Source organism: Kogia breviceps, chromosome 4 (genome assembly GCF_026419965.1).
Source record: "Kogia breviceps isolate mKogBre1 chromosome 4, mKogBre1 haplotype 1, whole genome shotgun sequence".
NCBI classification, from domain to species: Eukaryota; Metazoa; Chordata; class Mammalia; order Artiodactyla; family Physeteridae; genus Kogia; species Kogia breviceps.
The window spans coordinates 8,615,325-8,638,222 of NC_081313.1; the positions used below are offsets into that span (position 1 = coordinate 8,615,325).

The window sequence follows — 22,898 nt, forward strand, 5'->3', positions numbered from 1 at the left end:
TGCACAGCTCTCCTCTTCTGGAATTGTACTTGGACATTTTGGGGACAAACATGAAACTCTGCTTGTCCCTTCAGAACTGCACTTCCTTTGTAACCGCGGTACTAACCGGGTTTGTAGTAGACCGCTTTCAAAATTCTTGGCCTTCAAGATTACATCTATTGCATCACTCAGGTTCTCAGTTTCCAGCAGAGAAGCTACTTCCGGCTGAGTTAGGAAGAAAAGGCGTTTGTGTATGAAAGAGTGTGGGTCACCGTTGCTGAGAGTTGTTGAGAACCGGACTCAGGGCCGGGACACCGCAGAAAATGCCCCAAACCACACAGCCTGTTGATTCTGGAAAGGGAATTTCTGCCTCTGCCACCCAAGGGGGACTTCCCTGTCCTGTCTTGCATCACAGACCCCTGTGTCTAATCCAGCGTGGGTGACTGATTGCGGAGCCCAGGGCAAGCAGAGACTCGGCGTCTTGCAGTTTTGTTCCCATAACGGGAAGTAGTCTGTGCTCACCTGCTTTTCGAGAAGCCTAAGGCAGAAAACCCGCCAAACTTAACCAGGTGTCAGGGCTGTGCTCACACACGTCCACCTCAGCAGGTGTCAGGGCGTGAAGCTTCCCCTCCGCGCAGGCGCTCCAGACTTCGAAAGCCCAGGTGCACAAAGTCCTGAACAGCAAAAGAGTAAAAGGATATTGTGAGAGGCGGTCAGTGACCGTGACCTTCACTCATTACCTCCGCTGGCCAAGAACCTGGGCAGGGACCAGGGGTGGTGAAGGGAAGGGCACTTCTGCCCTTGAGTAACTGTCCAGCTGAACAGCTGCCTGAGGGAGCTCTGATGAACGGGTGCGCTGGGAGCCTTGGCGTGAGGACACCCCGTCTAGCCTGGTGGTTTGGGACGGGGGTCGTGGAGGGGGTGGGCATTGAGCTGGGCATTGCAGAGGTCAGAGGGAGGCAATGCCAGCCGATGCACTGCAGAGCCTCAGGACCAGTAGGGAGCCCGGCATGTCTTAGGAATAGCCGAGGACCATGTGCGACTAGGGTGGGGGAGGGGTGGCCCCCCGAGGAGGCAGGGGACCAGGTCATCAAGGGTCTAGATACAATGAGAGGGAATGCGTTTGAGTGGCGTGAGGCCGGGGTAGTGGTGGTGACAGGGGCGAGATGACCCTGGTGAGCACAGAGGCTGTTTCAGAGAGCCGAGAAGGAGAACAAGCCGTGTGGTGGAAGGCTCAGGTCCTGGCGGTTGTGATGGTGGGCCATAGGGGAGAGGTGGGTCTGGGCTGGCTTTCAGCCTTCGGAACGCCAACTCAGAGGGGTGTACGTGAAAGGAGCGGTGGTCGGAGAAACGTCGCCTCCGCTCGGTCCCCAGGCCTTTGAAATGCTGAGCCATCTAAGTAAGAGGTCTTCACGGCAGGAGGAAAGTGTTAGCGCCAGACTCCAGTCCCTGCCGGAATACAGAAGCATTGCCAGGCCTTCCCTAGCAGCAGGGCCAAGGCATGGACGAGAGCACGAGTCTCATCCCGGAGTATGAGAAAGTACAGGAAGGCGAGGTTACTCATTGATTTGCGAGAGCTCTTTATGTGTGTAGGGATATTAGTGGTGGTTTAATACCCATGAGGCACTTTCTGAATTCTTGCCTATTTGAAAATGTTTTTATTTTGTTTTCACTCAGAAAATAATGACTTGTCTTTTGCTTTTTAAAATTTGTTTTTTTTTTTAATTTCATGTTGCAGAGGAACAGTCTGAGTCCAGCCTGATTTTTGCCTCTGTTGATACCCTGTTTCTCAGCCTTTAAAGATCTCCTGCTCCTCATCCTTGAGAAGAACCCATCCAACCACCACCAACAAAAAAACCCCCAGCTGTCACTATCGTATATTTCCATTTCTGTTCTCTGTGTTTGACTTATATTAGGCATATTTTTACTTTAGGGAACACTTTTCTGTTATCTCTTTGAACACTGCATCTGCCTTGCTTTGTTTTTGCTTTCTGGGGTTCCCTCTTAGGTGTAGATTAGGTCCTCACGTCACAGCTTTCTCTCATCATTGTTTTTTTCTTTTCTATCTTTTACTCCAGGATCTGTGGAAATGCTTCATATTTCTTCATTAGTTTGTTTTTATGCTATTCAGTGGGTTAAATTTACTTTTTTCTTCATGAGCATACTAACATCTTAGCCCGTTTGGGCTGCTATTACCAAGATACCATAAATTGGGAGCTTAAACAACAGAAATTTATTTCTTACAGTTTTAGAGGCTGGAAGTCCAAGGTCAAGGTGCTGGGCCATTTGGTTCCTGGCATGCATGTGGCATCTTCCTGCTGTGTCCTTGTACGGTGGAGAGAGCAAGATCCAGGTCTCCGGCGTCTCCTTTTATAGGGACACCAGTCCTATTGGATCAGGCACTGCTCTTCTGACCTCATTTAACCTTAAGGTACCCGCACAGAGGCTCCATCTCCAAGTACAGTCACGTTGGGGGCTCGGGGCTTCAACATAGGAACTTGGAGGCATACGACGTTTAGTCCATAACGCTCATCTTTAAGCAGAGCCTGTGCTTCCCTGAACTGGTTTATTTAAGTCAAAGGTGACACAGCTCCTTTCAAGGTTAGAGAGAGGCCCGGCAAGGGGAGAAGGAGAGGGCTCCTTGTGCTTTCCAGGCTTCGGGTCTGCGGCCTGGGGTGCAGAGGGAGAAATCCAGGTGGGGCTGGGGGCAGTCACAGCGGCGGCTCCCGTGCCTGGGCTGCAGGCGTGCGGTGGGGCGGTGGTCTGTGCTGGCCAAGGTTGGGCACCACACCCGGTGTCGTTTCTGCCGCAGGGGTGGGGGTGGGAGCTCCTCGGGTCTCCTGCTTGGCTCGTGCGCCTGGGGCGTTGGAAATGGCATCAGTGGGTCTCCGTGCGTCCCTGCAGCCCCCCCTTTCCCCTGGGGCACTGCTGGAGTTGCCCCAGGTCTACTCAAACACATGTAATGCACAGACTCATAGACTTAGAGAACGAACTTATAGCTACCAGGGGGGAAGGGTGGGGAGGAGGGACAGTTTGGGAGTTTGGGATTGACACGTACACACTGCTATATTTAAGATGGATAACCAGCAAGGACCTACTGCACAGCACAGGGAACTCTGCTCAGTGCTATGGGGTAGCCTGGCTGGGAGGGGAGTTTGGGAGAGAATGGATACATGTATAAGTATGGCTGAGTCACCTGACACTATCACAACATTGTTAATCGGCTCTACCCTAGTACAAAGTGACAAGTTAAAAACAAAACCCTGTAATGCCCCATCCTTCCCTACAGCTGGCTCCTGTCTCCACTGCCTCCAACAGAAATTCCTTTCTGGAGTTCTGGCCAGTGGATGGTGTCTGTCTGTGGTTTCTAGGTCCGGTAAGGCTTCTCCCTATGGCTTTGGTCACAGGCGGGAAACCGGGACAGGGGACAAGACCCCTGTGTTTATGGCCCTCCTGCTGTGACCTCAAGAGCACTGGTGGTCCCCGGTGGAGCCTCCCCTCCAGACAGAGTTAGACTGGAGGCCAGTGTCAGGACCCACATGGCTGGGGTGTGTTTAAGTATATGGGTACCAGAGGTGAGGTTGTGGCAGGGGGACGCGGAGGTGACCCAGACGGGGTCATGCAGGAGGCTGGCGACGTGCTGGCCGTCCTGGGTGCTTTCTCCACTCAGACTTGCTGGTGTTCTTATAAGCTGATTGTAAAAAATGATACACAACCTTTGGAAAAAAAACAGCACATAAGCAACTAAACACGTAAAGCAATTAAACTTAAGGGTGAAGATCTCTTAGTTCTTTCCCATTTCACTTTCTAGAGATAATAACCATTGTTAACGACTGGACGCGTAGATAAGTCCTTTTCCATCTTCTTTTACAGAAACAGTATTGTAGCGTATTTTCTCTTTTTCCTGGCTTCCTCCATCCTCCGCCTATTGACTGATTCGTCCAAGTTCTGTCTGTAGCGTCTGTTTCTTAACCACTCTCACCTCTGCGGGGCAGCTGCTCCCTCCACGGGGGCTCTGAGCCGTGGGGCACCCACCCAGGCCTTCAGGGGTGGGGGAGGCTTCCGGGCTCGGCCCACCAAAGCTTTAGGATTGAATTGTTTAGGGGGAGGGAAAGGAGGGGGAGTATGGTTCTTGTGCTACTTTAAAAGAAGTCCAATTAAAACGCATTTCCTTCTTTCTCTTAATTGCCTCCGTGTAAGGAAGCGATTTTTCCCTAGTTTATTGTGCAGCTGGAGGTCATGACCTCACGGGGCTGCTTCCCTCCCTGACCTTAGAGCACAGCCGGGTCCTCAGCCTTCAGCTTGTTACTGAACCAAACTTGGGTCCACTCGCCCACAGGCGGTAAAGCCGGTGTCCTGACACCAGGTGTGATGGAGGAGAGGGCAGCGTTTATTGCAGGCACCCAGCAAGGAGTCCAGGCAGCTAGTGTTTAAACGGCCCGAACTTCCCAGAGGCCTTCAGGGAGAGGTTTTTAAAGACAGGGTGAGGGAAGGGGCTGTGGGGGTGTGATCAGCTCGTGGACGCTCTTCTGATTGGCTGGTGGGAAGTAACTGGGGGTCAGCGTCATCGACCTTCTGGTTCCGACCCGTCTGGGGGTCTCTACATGCCTGTGGGCAGCATACAGTTAACTTCTCCCACCTGGTGGGGACTTCAGTATCTGCAAAACAGCTTAAAGGACACGCATGGCTCAGCTAAACCATTATTAATTTGTCCTGCTTTTGCCTGTTTTCCTTTGTTTCTGCGTTTTCTCACCACTCTGATTAAATTTGTTCTTTGGAACTCCGGGGAGGCCTGCGAGGCTCAAGTTTTTCTACCAAAAAGAGGCAGGCAGGGGACACGGTCGGGGTGGGGGGGTGGTCTGTCCCGTGAAGGCCGCATAGGGTCCTGCTTGGTTACAGGCGGGATCGCTGTCACCCACGGGTGGATAATCTACGTTTTAACCCAGATCCGGTTAAAGCACAGATTTCTGGGCCCCGCCCCTGGAGTTCTGGATTGTGTAGGTCTGGGGTGGGGCTTGAGACTGTGCCTTTCCGTGAGTTCCCCGGTGACCTGATGCCACTGGTCTGGGGACGTCACCCTGCGAACTGGGGCTTTACACGTTCCTATACCGAACGGTGACCCAGCGTACCTGTCAGTGGGTATAAGAGCCGGGGGTGGGGTGGGGTAGTTCACGGACCCGGGTGAGATGTCGGACACAGAGCTGTCCCTAAATCAAAGGGAGAACAGAGGAAAGCAGCTGAGCATCTGCTCATGACTTTCATGTACTGTTAGACCAAAGAGAGGCTGTTTGGGCTTTCAGCTGGTAGAATCAAATGATGTCCCATTTTAATCCAATTCCATAACCAGCTTTATTTATTTGATGATGTCTTAATTCCAAAAGATATCTAGTAGTACATGCTTGTGGGGCGCGGCAAAGCGTTGCCGCAAAGCAGGATAGAAAAAGCTGAGTCATCCATCCTGTAGCCAGTGCGCATGCGTTGGAATATGCTAACAAGGTTTTGAAGCAGTAACCAATCCGAAGGTGACGCGTGGCCATGCCTCCGATATGAACCAGTCAGAGACTTGCACAGTACCCCGAATCTTATATAGGCAGCTGCCGTTAAGGCTGCGGCGTCTTTCTTCCATCTTTCCATAACCAAGCTGTACTCCAATAAAGTGTGATACGAGAAGAATCTAGCGTGTGGTGACTGTTATTCTGCTGGTCAGACGCAGCTCGCCATACATGCTTACAGTGAAAAATCACCACAGAAGTATTATTATATTAAAAAAAGAAGTCCCTTTTCACTCTCCCCAATTCTCTCATTGACTGACCACGTTCCAGCTGCTTATGTCTCCAGAACTGACTCTCTCTCCTTTTAAACACAAAGGGTGTTGCACGCACGTTTTATTTAGGTGAATGGGGTAATTCTGTAGAGACTGTGATTTTAATTTTTTTCACTCAGTCTGTCTAGGAGATCTTTCCGTGTAGACTTGTGCACACGACATTTCCCTGCCTCTTACAGCGGCACACCCGAGTGACGGTGTGTTCGGGGCCGTGTCCCCCGAGTCCAGTAACTGACACAGTTCGGTAAGCCGTGGGTCATCCATTCTATACAAGATCCTCTTTTAAAACAAATATTTATTCAGCAGTCACTTCATGTCCAAGGGCTGTGCTCAGCGCTGGGTCTACAGGGAGGGCAAGGGCACACGTAACCCCATCTCCCAAATTTAAAGTCTGGTGTGCGTGGGTTTCCGAATGAGGCTGTTTCAGACCACGCTGCAGTGGAGCCCTTTGTGTCGATGGGGTGGGGAGGAGGCGCGCATCTCTGAGGAGGGCGTACCTGTCAGCATCCCGGCGGGAAACAGGTGGAGCTGCAGGTGCGCTCAGAGTCTAAACTGAGGAATGGGTAAGGGGACTGTTAGTAGAGGTGGCGGCAGAGCTCAGGGGCAGGCCCTGGAGAGAGAGAGAGAGCCCGGGAGGGCTGCCCCCAGGAGCTGGGACCTGGAACACCGGAGCCCCTCGAGGAGGGAGGGGGGCAGGGGACAGGGGCTCATACCCGCCCTCCTTGCACGGGGCCCCTGCTCAGTCACACCTGAGACTTCAGGGCTAAGGAACCCGGCAGGTGTGGTCTGTGGCGGTCAGAGCAGGGCGGAGAAGGAAAGAGAAGAAATGCACAGATAGATTCTTAGAACTCAATGCTTCATCAAAGGACGCGCACCTTTTAAGTGTGCACGTTTACGTAGCCCCTGCCTAGTGGCTTTTAGGAAAAGCTGTACCAATGTATATTTCCCACCCCGTTCCCAAGGGCTGAGAGCTTGTCAACTCAAAATGGACTTCGCTTGTTGTTTGTTTCCCTGATTCTTACTGGAGCCCAGGATCTGCTACGGTGCTTTTGGGTGCAATCTACTGAATACCCAACAAAACAAGCTTCAAGGATGAGGAAACAGTCTTCTCTTGCAACATGATGTGTCTGAAGGCAACAGCTGGAGGGTTGCTTCATTGCATGGCTTCCTGATGTCAGGACCTGGAGCTGGCTTCTCAGAAAAGTTCTTGACCTTTTGCCTCATGGTCCCAAGATGGCCCGGCAGCTCCAAGCAGCGTGGCTTCACGTTACAACACAGGAGGCTTCAGGAAGGAGGAACAAATCCCTGTCCATGTTCTGTTCTGTAAGACGGGAAAACATCTCCAGAAGCCTCCAGCACAGCTTCAGTTACATCTGCCGGGGTTGCATCCCACACCCTGCCCCATGCACAACAAATCGCCGGCTAGGGCAGCAGAGTGACCTCAGTCAAGTTTGGCAGCCGCAGCATCCGTGTGGTTAAGGAAAACTGTAAAGCGACCACATGTTTTTATTATTTGATATCGCAGCTGGGTAGCTCGTCTGAGAGTCAGGAGTGTAAATTAGGATTGCAAGTGCCTGGGTCTGCCTGGCCCGTGTTCTCTGCGAAGTCTCACCTCCTCAGATCCTTATGCAGAATAAAGATACAGCTGGGTCTAAATTAGGCCTTTACCATGGAGAGGATATATGAAAATAAAGCCTCAAATAATCCCTAAATCTCATTCAGCCAGTAATTTCAACTTCTACCTGACTTCCCCTAACAAAAGTATAAAGTAGGATAACCGAAGAAATGAATTACACGCCCCGGGGTTGGCATTAGGTGTTTACTTTCTCTCTTTCCTCTTCCCTTTGAACGGAAGAGCAGGAGTAAAACATGAAGTGAGAAGAAACTGCAGGGCTCCTTCTGAACTGGCGATAATATCAAGCCGGTTCAGTACAAGTAACCTCTGGTGCATCCTTAAAACTTGTTATTCCTTGAACGTGTCTTTAAGATTTTGGAGGAAATGCACTGAGAGCCAGCCTGGCATTATCCGTGTCACTTGTTTGCTGGGGACAGGGTGGCAGTGAGGCTCCCAGGAGCGGCTGGCAGGCTCAGGCTGCCTGTGTGTGTTCTGACTTGTGAAGCGGATTTGGGGAGTGCCGCGCTTCAGAGGAGAATGCACGACTTGGCCCGAGGCAGGCCAGCGCCTCTTCATTATATTTATCTTATTATCACTACAGCCGATCACGATTTCTAGTCCGACTTCGTTGTGATTTTTATGGATTTCTGAAGTGTTTTCCTTTTACTCGGTCTCTACTGTTTTAAGTACATTAGAACTTGGCACGTCTCTGAGGGTCCCTAGCATCGCCTCGCCTTTTCCCATGAACTCCATTTTTTGGAGCCTTTCTGATAGAGCACAGCCATGCCACCTCCTTCGCAGCAGCTGGCCCTGCTCTCGGACAGCCAAGAGGAAAGCCGGTCCGTGCTGCCTGCCCCCTGCTCCCCTTGTGCATTTCCCCCTCCTCTGGATGGGGACCAAGAATCTGTTCTCTTCAGCAGTGCTGCTGGGACCTGATATTTCCAATCAACAGTTCCCTCTACTGGCTTGGTTTGGAAGCGCACGTTTCGAGTACCTGGTGTCAGACCAATCCAGTCTAGACGAGCCTAATTCCACTTTTAGGTCTGCACAGGTTTATTGTCTGTTTCCTTTCCTTGAATAAAGGAATAAAGAAGACGTTTAGCCCATCATTGGTACCCAATTACATGTTGAACTAATAATTGTGATGGCCATGTAATCTTAGTTAAGGTGAGTTATGGCTTGAAAATTAGCAACCCTTTTGATAAGTGAATTTTGTCAGGGGAGAAGTAGGAATCCTTCCGCTATCTATCCTCCTAGATACTTATTGAGCTTGCAGTCAGTTGGAAGTTTTATGAGCAAGAGTGGTGGCTGTGGGAATCCACGGCCACATGGAAATGTGGACCATGAGGCATCATGGTTCAGGTGCCTGATCTGGGCTTGGGGGACCAGGGCAGAGCTTCCAGTGGAAGCGAAGGCTCATCAGGTAATTGGGTAGGAAGCAAAGAAAGAGTATACCAGGCGGGGAACTAGTCCGGTGCAAAGGCCACCAGATTAAGAGAAAGTGTGGTACACGGCTGAATTAAAAAGAGAGTTATGATTAAAGAGTCGAGGAGCAGGGCATTGGTGCGAGAGCTGAGGATGAAGAGGGGATATAGGGGAGGAAAAATAACCTTCTTTCTACTCCTCTGGGTCCCCAACTGAGACCCCTGTAATAAAAGACTAACAAGAGAGGACCAGACATCTATAAACACGTGTGTATAAATGGGGGACACCCAGGGAAAAATGAATAACTCAAGGAAGTGGCTTAGAACTCTGACTTATATGTCATCTTCCATAAAGAGCAATACATTTGTGGTGAAATGACAGGACAAGGGAAAGCAGTTTTTGAAGAGTTCTCATGACAAAGAAGAAAAACCATCCGCCCCTCCCCCCCCCCCGATTTTTGGTACCCATATGAGATGATGGATGTTAACTAAACTTACTATGGTAATGTTTCACAATATATGTAAATCAAATCATTATGCTGTACACCTTAATTTCACACAGTGATATATGTTAATTATATCTCAGTAAAACTGGGGAAACGTAAAGGAATACGATAAGAAAATTTATGTCCTGCTTTTAGGCACATGGGGGAGGGCAGGGAACTTTTCTTGTAATCGCTTCTTTTCAGTTGCCTTCAGCTCAAAATAATTATGTCCAAGTTGCATGTTTTGAGGTGGCACATTCTGCTACCCTTCAGAGAGCAGGGTCAGATAAAAAAGGAGCTAGCTGGTTAAAGAGTTGAGACTTCATCTAAAGAGTAGAAGCCATGAAGGGGTTTAAGTGGTAGTTGTGTTGGTCAGAAGAGTTTCTTGCTGAGCATGTAGGGAATGGGGCAGAAACCGGACCAGGAAGTGCAGGTAGGAGAGGGTGGACCCCAGGAAGGATGTGGTGGCCCTCATCCAGGTGAGACGTGGGGATGGAGAAACACGGACAGGTTTGGAAGCTGTTTAAGAGGTGGCATTGGCAGAATTCCGTGATACTTGGATGGGGAGGGGGGAGGGGAGGGCTCAAGAGAAAGCCCAGATCTCTGACCTGGGCGCCTCTGTCAGTTATTGGTGGGGTATATTTTTTATTTTATTTTTTTTAATTTTTATTTTATTTTATTTATTTACTGTAGTACGCGGGTCTCTCACTGTTGTGGCCTCCTCCGCTGCGGAGCACAGGCTCTGGACGCACAGGCTCCGCGGCACGTGGGATCTCCCCAGACCGGGGCACGAACCCGCGTCCCCTGCATCGGCAGGCGGACTCTCAACCACTGCGCCACCAGGGAAGCCCTGGTGGGGTATATTCATCATTGAGCAAGGCATGTGGGTGGGAGGAGAAGGTTTGGAAGAAACATGTTCGGGGTGTGATGTGTTGAGTTTGATTTGTTGGTGGGATGCCCAAGATGAGATATCCAGTAGACAGATATTTAGGTAAGAAACTCAGAAAGAGAGATTAGCGAGCAATAAATGATCGGGAAGTTTTAGGATGATAACTTGATCCATGAGAGGGGGTAGGATCACCAAGGGAGAGTGTAGGGGATGAGAAGAGGACTTAGCCATACATCTGAGGAACAGTGGCATTTCAGAAAGCAGAAAACAGAAGAATTCACAAAGAAAATTGAGTGGCCGGAGAGACAGGAAGAAAAGCAAAAGGGTGAGCTCTCAGGACATTTGCAGAAACTGTTTCGAAAAGGATGGAACAAGCAAGTGGTAAATGCTACAGAGATGTCTAGTAAGATGGGAACTGACTAGTCACCATTGGATATTGCTACAAGACAGTCATTGGGGAATGATGGAAGATGGTTTCAGGAGAATTGGTGGGGGGTATAAGTAGCAAGAGTGAGAGTAGAAGACTCTGGAAGTTAGACCGAAAAGGAGTCAGATGATTGGTGGTAGATGGCGGGAATACAAAGACAGGTCCATAGGGATTATTGTTGGTCACTGCAATGAACTGGATGTTTATGTCTTCCCTCCAAATTAATATGTTGAATCCTAATCCCCAAGTGATGGTAATAGGAGGTGGGGCTTTGGGGAGATAATTAGGTCATGAAGGTGGAGCCTTCATGAATAGAGTTAGTGCTTTAATACAAGAGACTCCAGGGCTTCCCTGGTGGCGCAGTGGTTGAGAGTCTGCCTGCCGATGCAGGGGACATGGGTTCATGCCCCGGTCCAGGAAGATCCCACGTGTCGTGGAGCGGCTGGACCTGTGAGCCGTGGCCGCTGAGCCTGCGCGTCCGGAGCCTGTGCTCCGCAGCGGGAGAGGCCACAACGGTGAGAGGCCCGCGTACCACACAAAAAAAATAAAAATAAAAATAAAATAAAATACAGAAAGAGACTCCAGAGAGCTCCCTCACCCCTTCTTCCATGTGAGGACACAGCAAGAAGACACGCTATGAAGCAGGACGCGGGCTCTCACCAGACACTGAATCTGCTGGCATCTTGACCTTGAACTTCCCAGCCTCCAGAACTGTGAGAAATAAATGTTTGTTGTTTAAGCCACTCAGTCAATGGCAGTTTCTTACAGCAGCTTGAATGGACTAAGACAGTCATATATATTTTAAGATGTGAGACCCTTGAGCATATATACCAGCTTACTGCTGCATGACAACCCCCAAACTCTAGTTTAAAATATGTTTATAGTTGATGTATCTGCGGACGGGCTGGGGATCGGCTGATCTAGACTGCCTTTGCTCATGTGTCTGTGGGTGAGCTGGACCATTCAGCCGGGGCTGCTCAGCTCCGTCATTTCTCATCCTCTACCTGGGACCATTGTCTCAGCCTGGCACGTTCTTCTTAGGGAGATAGCTGAGGCACAAGTGTAGAAGGAGTCCCTTCAGTGAGTGTGTTTCAAGCTTCTGTTGGCATCATGCCTGTAGCTGTCCTGTGAGCCGACGTTCTTCTTGACAGAAGAACTTTGAAGCCACATGGCAGAAGGCAAGGTGAGGACTTTAGGCCATTAATACAATCTGGTGGGAATGAATTTGCAAGGCAGGAGAGGTTGAAGAGAAAGAGGAAGTAGTAGAGAGAAAGAGGAAGTTTGTAGCACAAATATATTCCCCAGAATTAGATGGGGAATGGCTTTAAAGCGCTACAAGGGGAAGAGAGATTGGCATCTTTAAATAGGAGGAGAAACACCCTCCTTTTCACTAGGAGGGAAGTGGGGAAGTTTTGGGGATGATGGGGGAAAGTTGAGGGGTTTCCCTTGTGACTTCAGTTCCCTCTATGAAGTAGGAGATGTGTCATCTCCTGGGAGAGGGGTTTGCTGTGAGGTAGGTGACTTAAGAGTGGGAAAGTTTAAAATTCCCCCCTTGGGGCTTGGGGGATTATTGCCCAGTGGAAATCAAGAGTGGATATGATGCTTCTAAGAACATATAGATACTAACCTTTTTTCTTTAAAACCATGACAATGAACCAAAGGGAGCTTTCCTTTTCTTTGGTAACATAGATAGCTTGAAAGATAGTCCAGCTTGGCTACCACGGACTTCTATCCCCCGTACACTTTCGGAGAAAATGCCATTGGTCATCCAAAGCGAAGCCAGAACCCTAGGGCTGGGGTGGTACCAGGAGTCATCTTTAACTTTTCTCTTTCTGTTACTTGGCTCAGCCGAATAATCACCAAGACCTGTCCATTCACTTTGCTCTGAGTCAACAACTCCTCTCTACCCTCCGGCCCTCCCTGGGGGCTGGCCACCATCTCCTCTGTCCATTGCACACCCACTCGGTGAGCACCCCTCCTCCCCAACCACTGGTGAGGCTTGTGGACAGTGTGGACGGGATCCACACCGGGCAGCCAGTCAAGAACCATCGTCCCTACCTTGCAGTCTTAATCGAGTGGCCCTAGCCTAGATCTCCCTTTCATAAGATGAACTTTTGATTTTAGAATAGTTCAGACTTACAGAAAAACTGTAAAGTTTGTGCAGAGAATTCCTGTATACCCCACACCTGGTTTCCCCTGTCGTTAGGCTCTTACACTAGGATGATACCTTGCACAAAACAAATAAACCCATATCGATGCATTTTTTTGAATTTTATTTTTTTTATATAGCAGGTTCTAATTAGTTATCTATTTTATACGTATTAGCATATACATGTCAATCCCAATCTCCCAATTCAGCACACCCCCACCCCCGCTTCCCCCCTTGGTATCCATACGTTTGTTCTCTACATCTGTGTCTCTATTTCTGCCTTGCAAACCGGTTCATCTGTACCTTTTTTCTAGATTCCACATATATGTGTTAATATATGATATTTGTTTTTCTCTTTCTGACTGACTTCATTCTCTATGTCAGTCTCTAGGTCCATCCACGTCTCTACAAATGACCCAATTTCGTTCCTTTTGATGGCTGAGTAATATTCTGTTGTATATATGTACCACATCTTCTTTACCCATTCATCTGTCGATGGGAATTTAGGTGGCTTCCATGACCTGGCTGTTGTAAATAGTGCTGCAACAAACATTGAGGTGCATGTGTCATTTGGAATTATGGTTTTCTCTGGGTATATGCCTAGTTAGTGGGATTGCTGGGTCATATGGTAGTTCTGTTTTTAGTTTTTTTAGGAACCTCCATACTCTTCTCCATAGTGGCTGTATCAATTTACATTCCCACCAACAGTGCAAGAGGGTTCCCTTTCCTCCACACCCTCTCCAACATCTGTTGTTTGTAGATTTTCTGATGATGCCCATTCTAACCAGTGTGAGGTGATACCTCATTGTAGTTTTGATTTGCATTTTTCTAATAATTAGTGGTGTTGAGCAGCTTTTCATGTGCCTCTGGGCCATCTGTAGGTCTTCTTTGGAGAAATGTCTATTTAGGTCTTCTGCCCATTTTTGGATTGGATTGTTTGTTTTTTTTTAACATTGAGCTGCATGAGCTGTTTATATTTTTTGGAGATTAATCCTTTGTCCATTGATTGGGTTGCAAATATTTTCTCCCATTCTGGGGTTGTCTTTTCATCTTGCTTATAGTTTCCTTTGCTGTGCAAAAGCTTTTAAGTTTCATTAGGTCCCATTTGTTTTTTTTTTGTTTTTACTTCCATTATTCTAGGAGGTGGGTCAAAAAAGATCTTGCTGTGATTTATGTCAGAGTGTTCTTCCTGTGTTTTCCTCTAAAAATTTTATAGCATCCAGTCTTAAATTTAGGTCTCTAATCCATTTTGAGGGTTTTTTTGTGTATGGTGTTAGGGAGTGTTCTAATTTCATTCTTTTACATGTAGCTGTCCAGTTTTCCCAGCACCACTTATTGAAGAGGCTGTCTTTTCTCCATTGTATATTCTTGCCTCCTTTGTCAGATTAGTTGACCATAGGTGTGTGGGTTTATCTCTGGGCTTTCTATCCTGTTCCATTGATCTATATTTCTGTATTTGTGCCAGTACCATACTGTCTTGATTACTGTAGCTTTGTAGTATAGTCTGAAGTCCGGGAGCCTGATTCCTCCAGCTGTCTTTCTTTCTCAAGATTGCTTTGACTGTTCGGGGTCTTTTGTGTTTCTACACAAATTGTAAAATTTTTTGTTCTAGTTCTGTGAAAAATGCCATTGGTAATTTGATAGGGATTGCATTGAATCTGTAGATTGCTTTGGGTAGTATGGTCGTTTTCACAATATTGATTCTTCCAATCCAAGAACGTGGTATATCTCTTCATCTGTTTGTGTCATCTTTGATTTCTTTCATCAGTGTCTTATAGTTTTCTGAGAACAGGTCTTTTACCTCCTTAGGTAGGTTTATTCCTAGGTATTTTATTCTTTTTGTTGCAATGATGAATGGGATTCTTTCCCTAATTTCTCCTTCTGATCTTTTGTTGTTAGTGTATAGGAATGCAAAATATTTCTGTGCATTAATTTTGTATCCTGCAACTTCACCAAATTCATTGATTAGCTCTAGTAGTTTTCTGGTGGCATCTTTAGGATTCTTTATGTATAGTACCATGTCAAACAGTGACAGTCACCAGATAGCACGGTGGGGATGAGGGTGGTTCTCGTTAAACTGACTTATTAGCAGGGTTATTGCTAAAATGAGATTTCACAAGGAAGGGCACAGATGGGCCTGAGGAGAAAGTTCAGGAGCCTGAGTGAAGTTTGATCAGGCAAATAATCTTTGTCGGCAAAGGCTCTGGACATGACCGTTGACCCTGATCACCGGGCTGAGGTCATGATGGCCACACTTCTCTCCTGTGAGATTACTGCTCCACCACCGTCCCCAACATAGTCTCTACTCTTTGGGGGGGGGTCGCTGTGCATAGCCCACAAGAGAAGAGTGCGTGCTTATGTGTCACCTCCTTGGGAGTGGAGCAAGTGCATAAGTTATTTGGAGTTTTTCTGCCCAGAAATTTGTCTGTTAGGCCCTTTTTATACAACACCTCATCTCCTGTCATTTTCACAATTGTGAGGTTGATATTCTCTCCCATTTTCCAGATGTGGAAACAGAGACTCAGTGAAGTTGACCTACCTTCCCAGGCTCACCCAGATTTTAAGTGGCAGGCTGGGAGCTTGAATTTGTGTGTTCTCAGAGCCAGCTCTCTTAAGTACTCACTTCTCTGTCTGCATGGCCATTTAGTTACTCCACTGAAGCTATGTCATCAAGAATTAACTTATTCCCTGGGCCGCTTAAGCCCTTCTCTTAGGCAGGGTAAGGCTCATGGGGTCGGTGGAGGATGTTCTTTAGCTCTGTGTGGTCAGCCCTCTCGTTAAGTCCACTCTGAGGACTTCAGGAACCAAATCCTATTCCATATGGTCAAAGTTGGACTAGGCGCAAACTAGATTTCCATATGGGGCACATTCTGTTGTGCAAGGAAGGCTGTGTTCTTCCTATCTATCTATCTATCTTACTGAAAAAAAAGAAAAAAGCTCTTTTTGGTTAATTGTCATGATTTTAAAGAAGAAAGGTTAATATCTATTCAGGTTAATATCTATTCATTCTTAGCAGCACTGGGTCCATCCTTGATTTCAGTTGAGCGAGGAGGTTGTCTTGTGATAACAGGTATTGTTCTGTCATCCTGGGAAAGCCAGTAGGGAGCTGAGAGTGATTTCATGGGTCACTGACAGCTTGAGCCTGTAGTCAGTAGTCAGAACGAGTGGACTGCACGTTGGTTTTTCTTGTCTCTACATAACATGCAGAACAGATCTGTATAATGGGCCGTTTGTTTTGTGGATTGTCAAGTTTTTTCTCTCGCTGCCTGTTCAGAGTGTTTAGGATATGTCGGTGCAAAGGACATCATGCTGAAAATGCAGTGGCCGCGCTCTTTCACGTTTTTAAAGAAACGGCTCCAAACGAATTGCAATTCGTTTCACTATGACCCTGGCTAAATCTAACTGACAGGTGCTGCAAAGTGTTTAGCTGGACGACAAACCCAACTGAGATCAAAGGACTCCCCTCCCCCGCCCCTGCTCCAACAGTTTAGAGCAGTTAAGCTGCTTTGGGCACCTGACAGCCAGCATCGTCCCCTGGCAGGGGTGTGCTCTGTAAAGGAGAGCAGAAAGCAAAGTGGTGTGAATGACTCAAAAAGTGTCAGCCGCTGGTTAGAACCTGTGAGTCACAGAGCGGGAAGGTCCCACCCATTTGCTTCTGGCTTGTTAACCCCCTGACACGATCGTATTAGTCCGTGCTTATCTCAGAAAGTCAAAAAGCTACATGATTTTTGCGATGAGCTCAGGAGGTGGGCTGAGGTCCATGGTGAGGGGACAACACTGCTCCTGGAGGAGCCCACACTCTAGTTTCTGTTGCTTGTTTCATTTTTAACTTGGAAGTTGAGGAGAAGGATGCACTGTTGCTTGGCCAGCAGCCTGCAGTGTCCGGGTGCCATTCAAGGAGGGTAACTGGGTCCCCGCCTGCACTCTTGTCTGTCTCAGTCGGCGCGCGATGGGCGGGATGGAGCTCCCGCCGTGGGAGGAGTTACTGGTGGGCGTGCACAGCACTGGCAGGACCCGGATGGAGGCCCACGAGACGTTGCTGCGGCAGGGGAGGGGTGGGGTCTCCACGCTGCTGTGCTGGGGGCCTCCGCTCCCTCGGCCTCTCAGTCTGCAGCGCAAGGGGGGCTGCATCTCGGGAGCACCATGGCTGCCCGCCCTCCGGAGGAGGCCTCACCTCCTCTGCCATGTGTCCAGTCTCACCCATTGCGCTTCCTGATAGCAGCCGGGGATGGAGCCTCAGGGGTCCTGGCTTCTCCGTGGTGCAGAGGCCTCCCTGCGAGGAGCTGGTGGTGCCCAGTTAGCAGCAGAAGTCGCAGTGCAGTGTCCAGCAGGCGTCACACCTGCAGCCCTGACAGTGAGGCTTCCGGGGGATATGTATGGGGTGGGGATGACAGCGGGATTTCCGAGCCGGTCCTCGGCGTGTAAGGATGGAGGCTGGGTCCCCAGGCCCTCCATCCAGGCTCAGGTGAGAGCTTCTGCAGACTGCCCACCCTCCCGAGGGGTGTTAGCCGTCACGATTAGGGCCAGGATGGAAATGGCAACCAAGAGGCAGGCTGGCGGGCCAGGGGTCAGGGAGAAGGTGAGCAGGAGAGGAGCCATCTTCCACCTTGGTCCTGAAATCTGAGCCTCTCGGACAGTGGCTCTCAACGGGGGTGATTTTGCCCCCATAGGGGATATTTGGCAACGTCTGGACACATTTTTGGTTGTCATACCTGGGAGGGAGGAGGGGTATGGTAGCTACTGGCATCTAGTGGGTAGAGCCCAGGGGTGCTGCTAACCGCCCCACACTGCACAGAACAGCCCTACAACGAAGAATAATCCGGCCCCAGGTGTCAATAGTGCCAAGGTTGGGACCCTGCTCTAAGGGACTAAAGAGTCTCAGGGGTGGAGGGTGGCGTGTCATTTCACTCCAGGACTTAATAAATGTGGCCAGTGGGCTTCAGGCAGCATGGGCGTTTGACCCCAGAGCCTCTTTATGTGGCACAAGAGTCATTTGAGGATCTTTCTCTGGGTGAGCCAGGAGCATCCTGGGAACACTGCTTGTCACGTGATGTTCTCCTTATTCACCGCTATCCAAGAGTGCGTGGGCTTTTTGAAAACCCTCAGGGAGTGAGCAGAAAATCAGGCCCTTTTTTTGGAAGTGTGAGGCGATAAAGGGGAGAAATCTATATTCTGAAATGAATATTCTTACCTGCTTGGGTTTATGGATAAGGGTCTGGGTAGCAGTACTCCCTGGGTTCCATGCCTCTGTGTGTGTGTGTGTGTGTGTGTGTGTGTGTGTGTGTGTGAGAGAGAGAGAGAGAGAGAGAGAGAGACAGACAGACAGACAGAGAGAGAGAGCGCCTGCCTTCTGAGCGGTGATAGGGTGGCAGTGTGCACTGGCATATCTTGTTGTTATGATGATGAGGTGAAGACTTTCTCCTCCCCGAGGCTCTGGAGTTCTGGGAAATGCCTCCGAGGTTCATCTGATGTTTTGCATTGGCATCTCCTGCTGGGCACCGACAGCATCCAGGGCCTCCCCGCTGACTAGCCAGCGTCTGCATCAGGCCAGCTCGGGTTTGCCCACGCCACCCCCGCAGTGTCCCTGCTCCCCACATCCCCTCCTCAACAGGTTGATGGGACAGCTGGGCTTCCAAGTGGCTTGGCAGGAGGGAATAATGAACCAGAGGCAGCAACGCCGTGGCCGGGGCAGGGCCCTCTGTCTTCTCGTTTCCTGGACTCCTGAGAATTATTTTTTGCGGCCTGAGAGGCGCGCACGCGCGCGCGCACACACACGCGCGCGCGCACACACACGCGCGCGCGCACACACACGCGCACGCGCGCACACACGCGCACGCGCGCACACACGCGCACGCGCGCACACACGCGCACGCGCGCACACACACACACCCCGCCCACCCACCCACCCCCAGGGCGGTGGACCACGCCACGTTTCCCTCTGTCTGTGTAGGAAGGCCGCTGGAATGCCCGCTCTTTGTGGAGTGTGGTCCATACACGTGTGCATTTCTCTTTGCAGGGCACGTCACCATCACCAACTACTTGTTGAACTATTTCCCCGGCCTTGACCTTGAAAGGAGGAACGTGTTTGGGTTCACGGCCCTGATGAAAGCCGCCATGCAGGGCCGAACGGAGTGCATCCGAGCCTTGATGCTAGCAGGTACGTCCCCACCTGGCCCATGCAGTCCCAGGGTCCCGGGAAATGCCGAGTTGGCTCCTTTAAAGAATGTGTGTTGAAGGGATGAATCCCCCCCATAGAAACCAAGCCTAGTGGATGCAGCAAAGAAACGTTTCTTTGTTGAGATGTATGGCTGTCATCATCCGAGCTGAAACAAAAGCTCCGGCCGGCTCCGCGGCGCGCATGCTCCGTGCGGGGCTGCTCCAGCTCCACGGCATGATGAGCGCGGGCCGGAGGGGCTGGCCGAGCCGCGCTGGCTGGGGCCCGGAGCTTGGCGGCGGCCCTGGGGCGCTGTGCGCGGCCGCTGGAGGGGCGGCGGCGGCGGCGGCGGTGGCCAGCACTCTCTCGCGCCCGACGCGCGCGCCCGGTCTGTCCCCAGGGCCCTCTGGAGGTGACTCGGGTGGGCCGGGCAGGGCGGCGTTGCCGCTTGGGAGGGCGGAGATGAGGCGATGAGGAGACAAGCCGCCGCCCTCGCCGCCCTCGCGCGGGAGTCCGAGGAGGGGAGAGGCCAGCTGTACCCGCGCCGGGTTGCGGACCCAGACCGAGGAGGAGGAGGAGCCGCCCGAGAGGCGGGCCAGCGCCGCCGGGAAAGGAGGCCGCCGCTTCGGTCGCAGCCGGGGGCCGCCCGGGTTCACGGGCCGCCGCGCTTCCTCTGCGGACGCCGCACTAGGCGAGGCCGCGGGGCCGAGGAAGCCGCCCCCGGAGCCCCCGCCCGGCCTCCGAGCCGCCTCGGCCGTAGCCGCGGCCCGGGCAGGGGCGGCCGGCGAGGCGAGGCGGCCCGCGCGCGCCCTGCCTCTCAGGCCAGCGGCCCGGCCCGTTTCGGCCCGCGGGCCGCCCCCTATGCGGAGGCGCTGCCGCCGGGGCCGTGCCGCAGGCGCCGCAGCCGTACGAGTTCTTCAGCGAAGAGAACAGTCCGAAATGGCGGGGACTGTTGGTCTCGGCCCTGCGGAAGGTTCAGGAGCAAGTACATCCCAGTCTCTCAGCTAATGAAGAGTCTCTCTATTGAAGAGCCGGTTTTTCAGCTGCTTAATAAATTATGCACGGCCCAGCCAAGGACTGTTCGAGATGTGGAGGAACGAGTTCAAAAGAGCTTTTCACATCCAGTGGATAAATGGGCTATTGCTGATGCGCAGTCCGCCATAGAGAAACGAAAACGAAGAAATCCTCTCTTACTGCCTGTGGACAAAATCCATCCTTCATTGAAGAAAGTTTTAGGGTACAAAGTGGACTACCATGTGTCCCTGTATATTGTGCCTGTACTAGAGTATGTTTCAGCTGATATTTTGAAATTGGCAGGTAATTATGTTTTTAATATCCGACATTATGAAATATCCCAACAGGACATTAAAGTGTCAATGTGTGGGGATACGGTTTTGATGGACATGTTTGATCAGGAGGACATAGGCTTGGTTTCTCTTTGTGAAAGATGAACCTAGTTCATCTAGGTGAACTAAACTACTATGACCTTGTCAGAACTGAAATTGCAGAAGAAAGACAGTATCTACGGGAACTAAATATGATCATAAAAGTGTTTCGAGAAGCTTTTCTTTCTGACAGAAAGCTGTTTAAACCTGCTGATATTGAAAAGATTTTCAGTAACATTTTAGATATTCATGAATTGACTGTGAAACTTTTAGGTTTCATTGAATACACAGTTGAAATGACTGATGAAAGCAGCCCTCATCCCTTAGCTGGAAGCTGTTTTGAAGATTTGGCAGAGGAGCAAGCATTTGATCCTTATGACACATTATCACAGGATATTCTTTCACCAAAATTTAATGAACATTTCAGTAAGTTGATGGCCAGACCTGCAGTGGCTCTACATTTTCAGTCCATTGCTGATGTTTTTTTTTTTTTTTTTTTTGTGGTACGCGGGCCTGTCACTGTTGTGGCCTCTCCCGTTGTGGAGCGCAGGCTCCGGACGCGCAGGCTCAGCGGCCATGGCTCACGGGCCCAGCCGCTCCGCGGCATGTGGGATCTTCCCGGACCGGGGCACGAACCCGTGTCCCCTGCATCGGCAGGCGGATTCTCAACCACTGCGCCACCAGGGAAGCCCGCTGATGGTTTTAAAGAGGCAGTTCATTATGTCCTTCCATGCCTTATGCTGGTGCCAGTATATCATTGTTGGCAGTATTTTGAATTATTAAAGCAATTGAGAGCATGTAGTGAATAGCATGAAGACAGAGAATGTTTGAACCAAGCCATTACTGCTGTCATGAATCTCCAAGGTAGTTTGGACCGAATTTACAAGCAGTATTCACCTAGATGCTGACCTGGGGATCCTGTTTACCCTTTTTATAATCATCAATTAAGAAGCAAGCACCTGGCTATTTAAAAGAATGAATAAAATTCAGAAAAACATAGATGGATGGGAAGGCAAAGATATTGGACAGTGTTGGAATGAGTTTATTATGGAAGGCCCAATGACAAGAATTGGTGCCAAACACGAATGGCATATTTTTCTCTTTGATGGCTTGTTTAATGATTAGCTGCAAACCCAATCGTAGCCAGTCACACCTTCCAGGATACCGTAGTACAGAATACAGATTAAAAGAAAAATTTATCATGAGGAAAATACAATTATGTGATAAAGAAGATACTTGTGAGTGCAAACATGCTTTTGAATTAGTATCCAAAGATGAAAACAGCATATTATTTGCTGCTAGGTCTGCTGAAGAGAAAAATAATTGGATGGCAGCATTTATTTCTCTTCATTATCATAGTACTCTAGATCAAGTGCTAGATTCAGTATTATTGAAGGAAGAAAATGAACAACCACTTAAATTACCGAGTCCTGAAGTGTATGGTTTTGTGGTAAAAGACTCTGAGGAAAACATTGTTTTTGAAGACAACTTGCAAAGTAGAAGTGGAATCCTCATTATTAAAGGAGGAACTGTGGTGAAATTAATTGAAAGGTTAATGTATCAAATGTATGCAGATCCCAATTTTGTTCAGACTTTTCTTACTATGTATCGTTCATTTTGTAAACCACAGGAATTGCTAAGCTTACTGATTGAACGATTTGAAATTCCAGAGCCAGAACCTACTGAAGCAGATAAATTGGCAGTAGAGAAAGGCGAGCAGCCGATCAGTGCAGACCTTAAAAGGTTTCGCAAGGAACACGTCCAGCCAGTACACCTTAGGATCTTAAATGTGTTTTGGCACTGGGTTGAACACCATTATTATGACTTGGAAAGAGACTTGGAGTTGCTTGAAAGACTAGAATCCTTCATTTCAAGTGTAAAGAGGGAAAGCTATGAAGAAATGGGTAGAGTCAATTGCTAAGATCATCAAGAGGAAGAAACAAGCTCAGGCAAATGGAATAAGCCATAATATTACCTTTCAAAGTCTGCCACCACCAACTGAATGGCATATCAGCAGACCAGGACAGTTGGAAACGTTTGATCTCATGACACTTCATCCAATAGAAATTGCATGTCAGCTGACACTTTTGGAATCTGATCTCTACAGGAAAGTTCAACCTTCTGAACTTGTAGGGCATGTATGGACCAAAGAAGATAAAGAAATAAATTCTCCAAATTTATTAAAAATGATTCACCACCCCACAAATCTCACTCTCTGGTTTGAAAAGTGCATTGTGGAAGCAGAAACTTTGAGGAACGGGTGGCAGTACTAAGTAGAATTATAGAAATTCTGCAAGTTTTTCAAGATTTGAATAATTTCAATGGTATATTAGAGATTGTCAGTGCAGTAAATTCAGTATCAGTCTATAGACTAGATCATACCTCTGAGGAAAGAAAAAGGAAAATTTTGGATAAAGCTGTGGAATTAAGTCAAGAACATTAAAAACAAATCTAGTGAAACTTAAGTCAATCAATCCACCTTGTGTACCTTTTTTTGGAATATATTTAACAAATATTCTGAAGACTGAAGAAGGGAATAATGATTTTTTAAAAATGAAAGGGAAAAT

At 49.2% G+C, this 22,898-nt stretch overlaps 1 protein-coding gene and 2 pseudogenes across 1 annotated transcript in view; all 3 read left to right on the forward strand.

Annotated features, from left to right (window-relative positions):
• The window catches only part of ANKRD33B (ankyrin repeat domain 33B), an 89,607-nt gene that overhangs the window by 47,710 nt on the left and 18,999 nt on the right, over window positions 1-22,898 (forward strand). The window contains exon 3 of the mRNA XM_059059898.2: window positions 18,809-18,949. Coding sequence (XP_058915881.1) covers window positions 18,809-18,949 — 141 coding nt within the window. The remainder of the gene's footprint in view (window positions 1-18,808; window positions 18,950-22,898) is intronic.
• LOC131754380 (son of sevenless homolog 2 pseudogene) lies at window positions 19,417-21,114 on the forward strand (annotated as a pseudogene).
• On the forward strand, window positions 20,945-22,802 carry LOC131754379 (son of sevenless homolog 2 pseudogene; annotated as a pseudogene).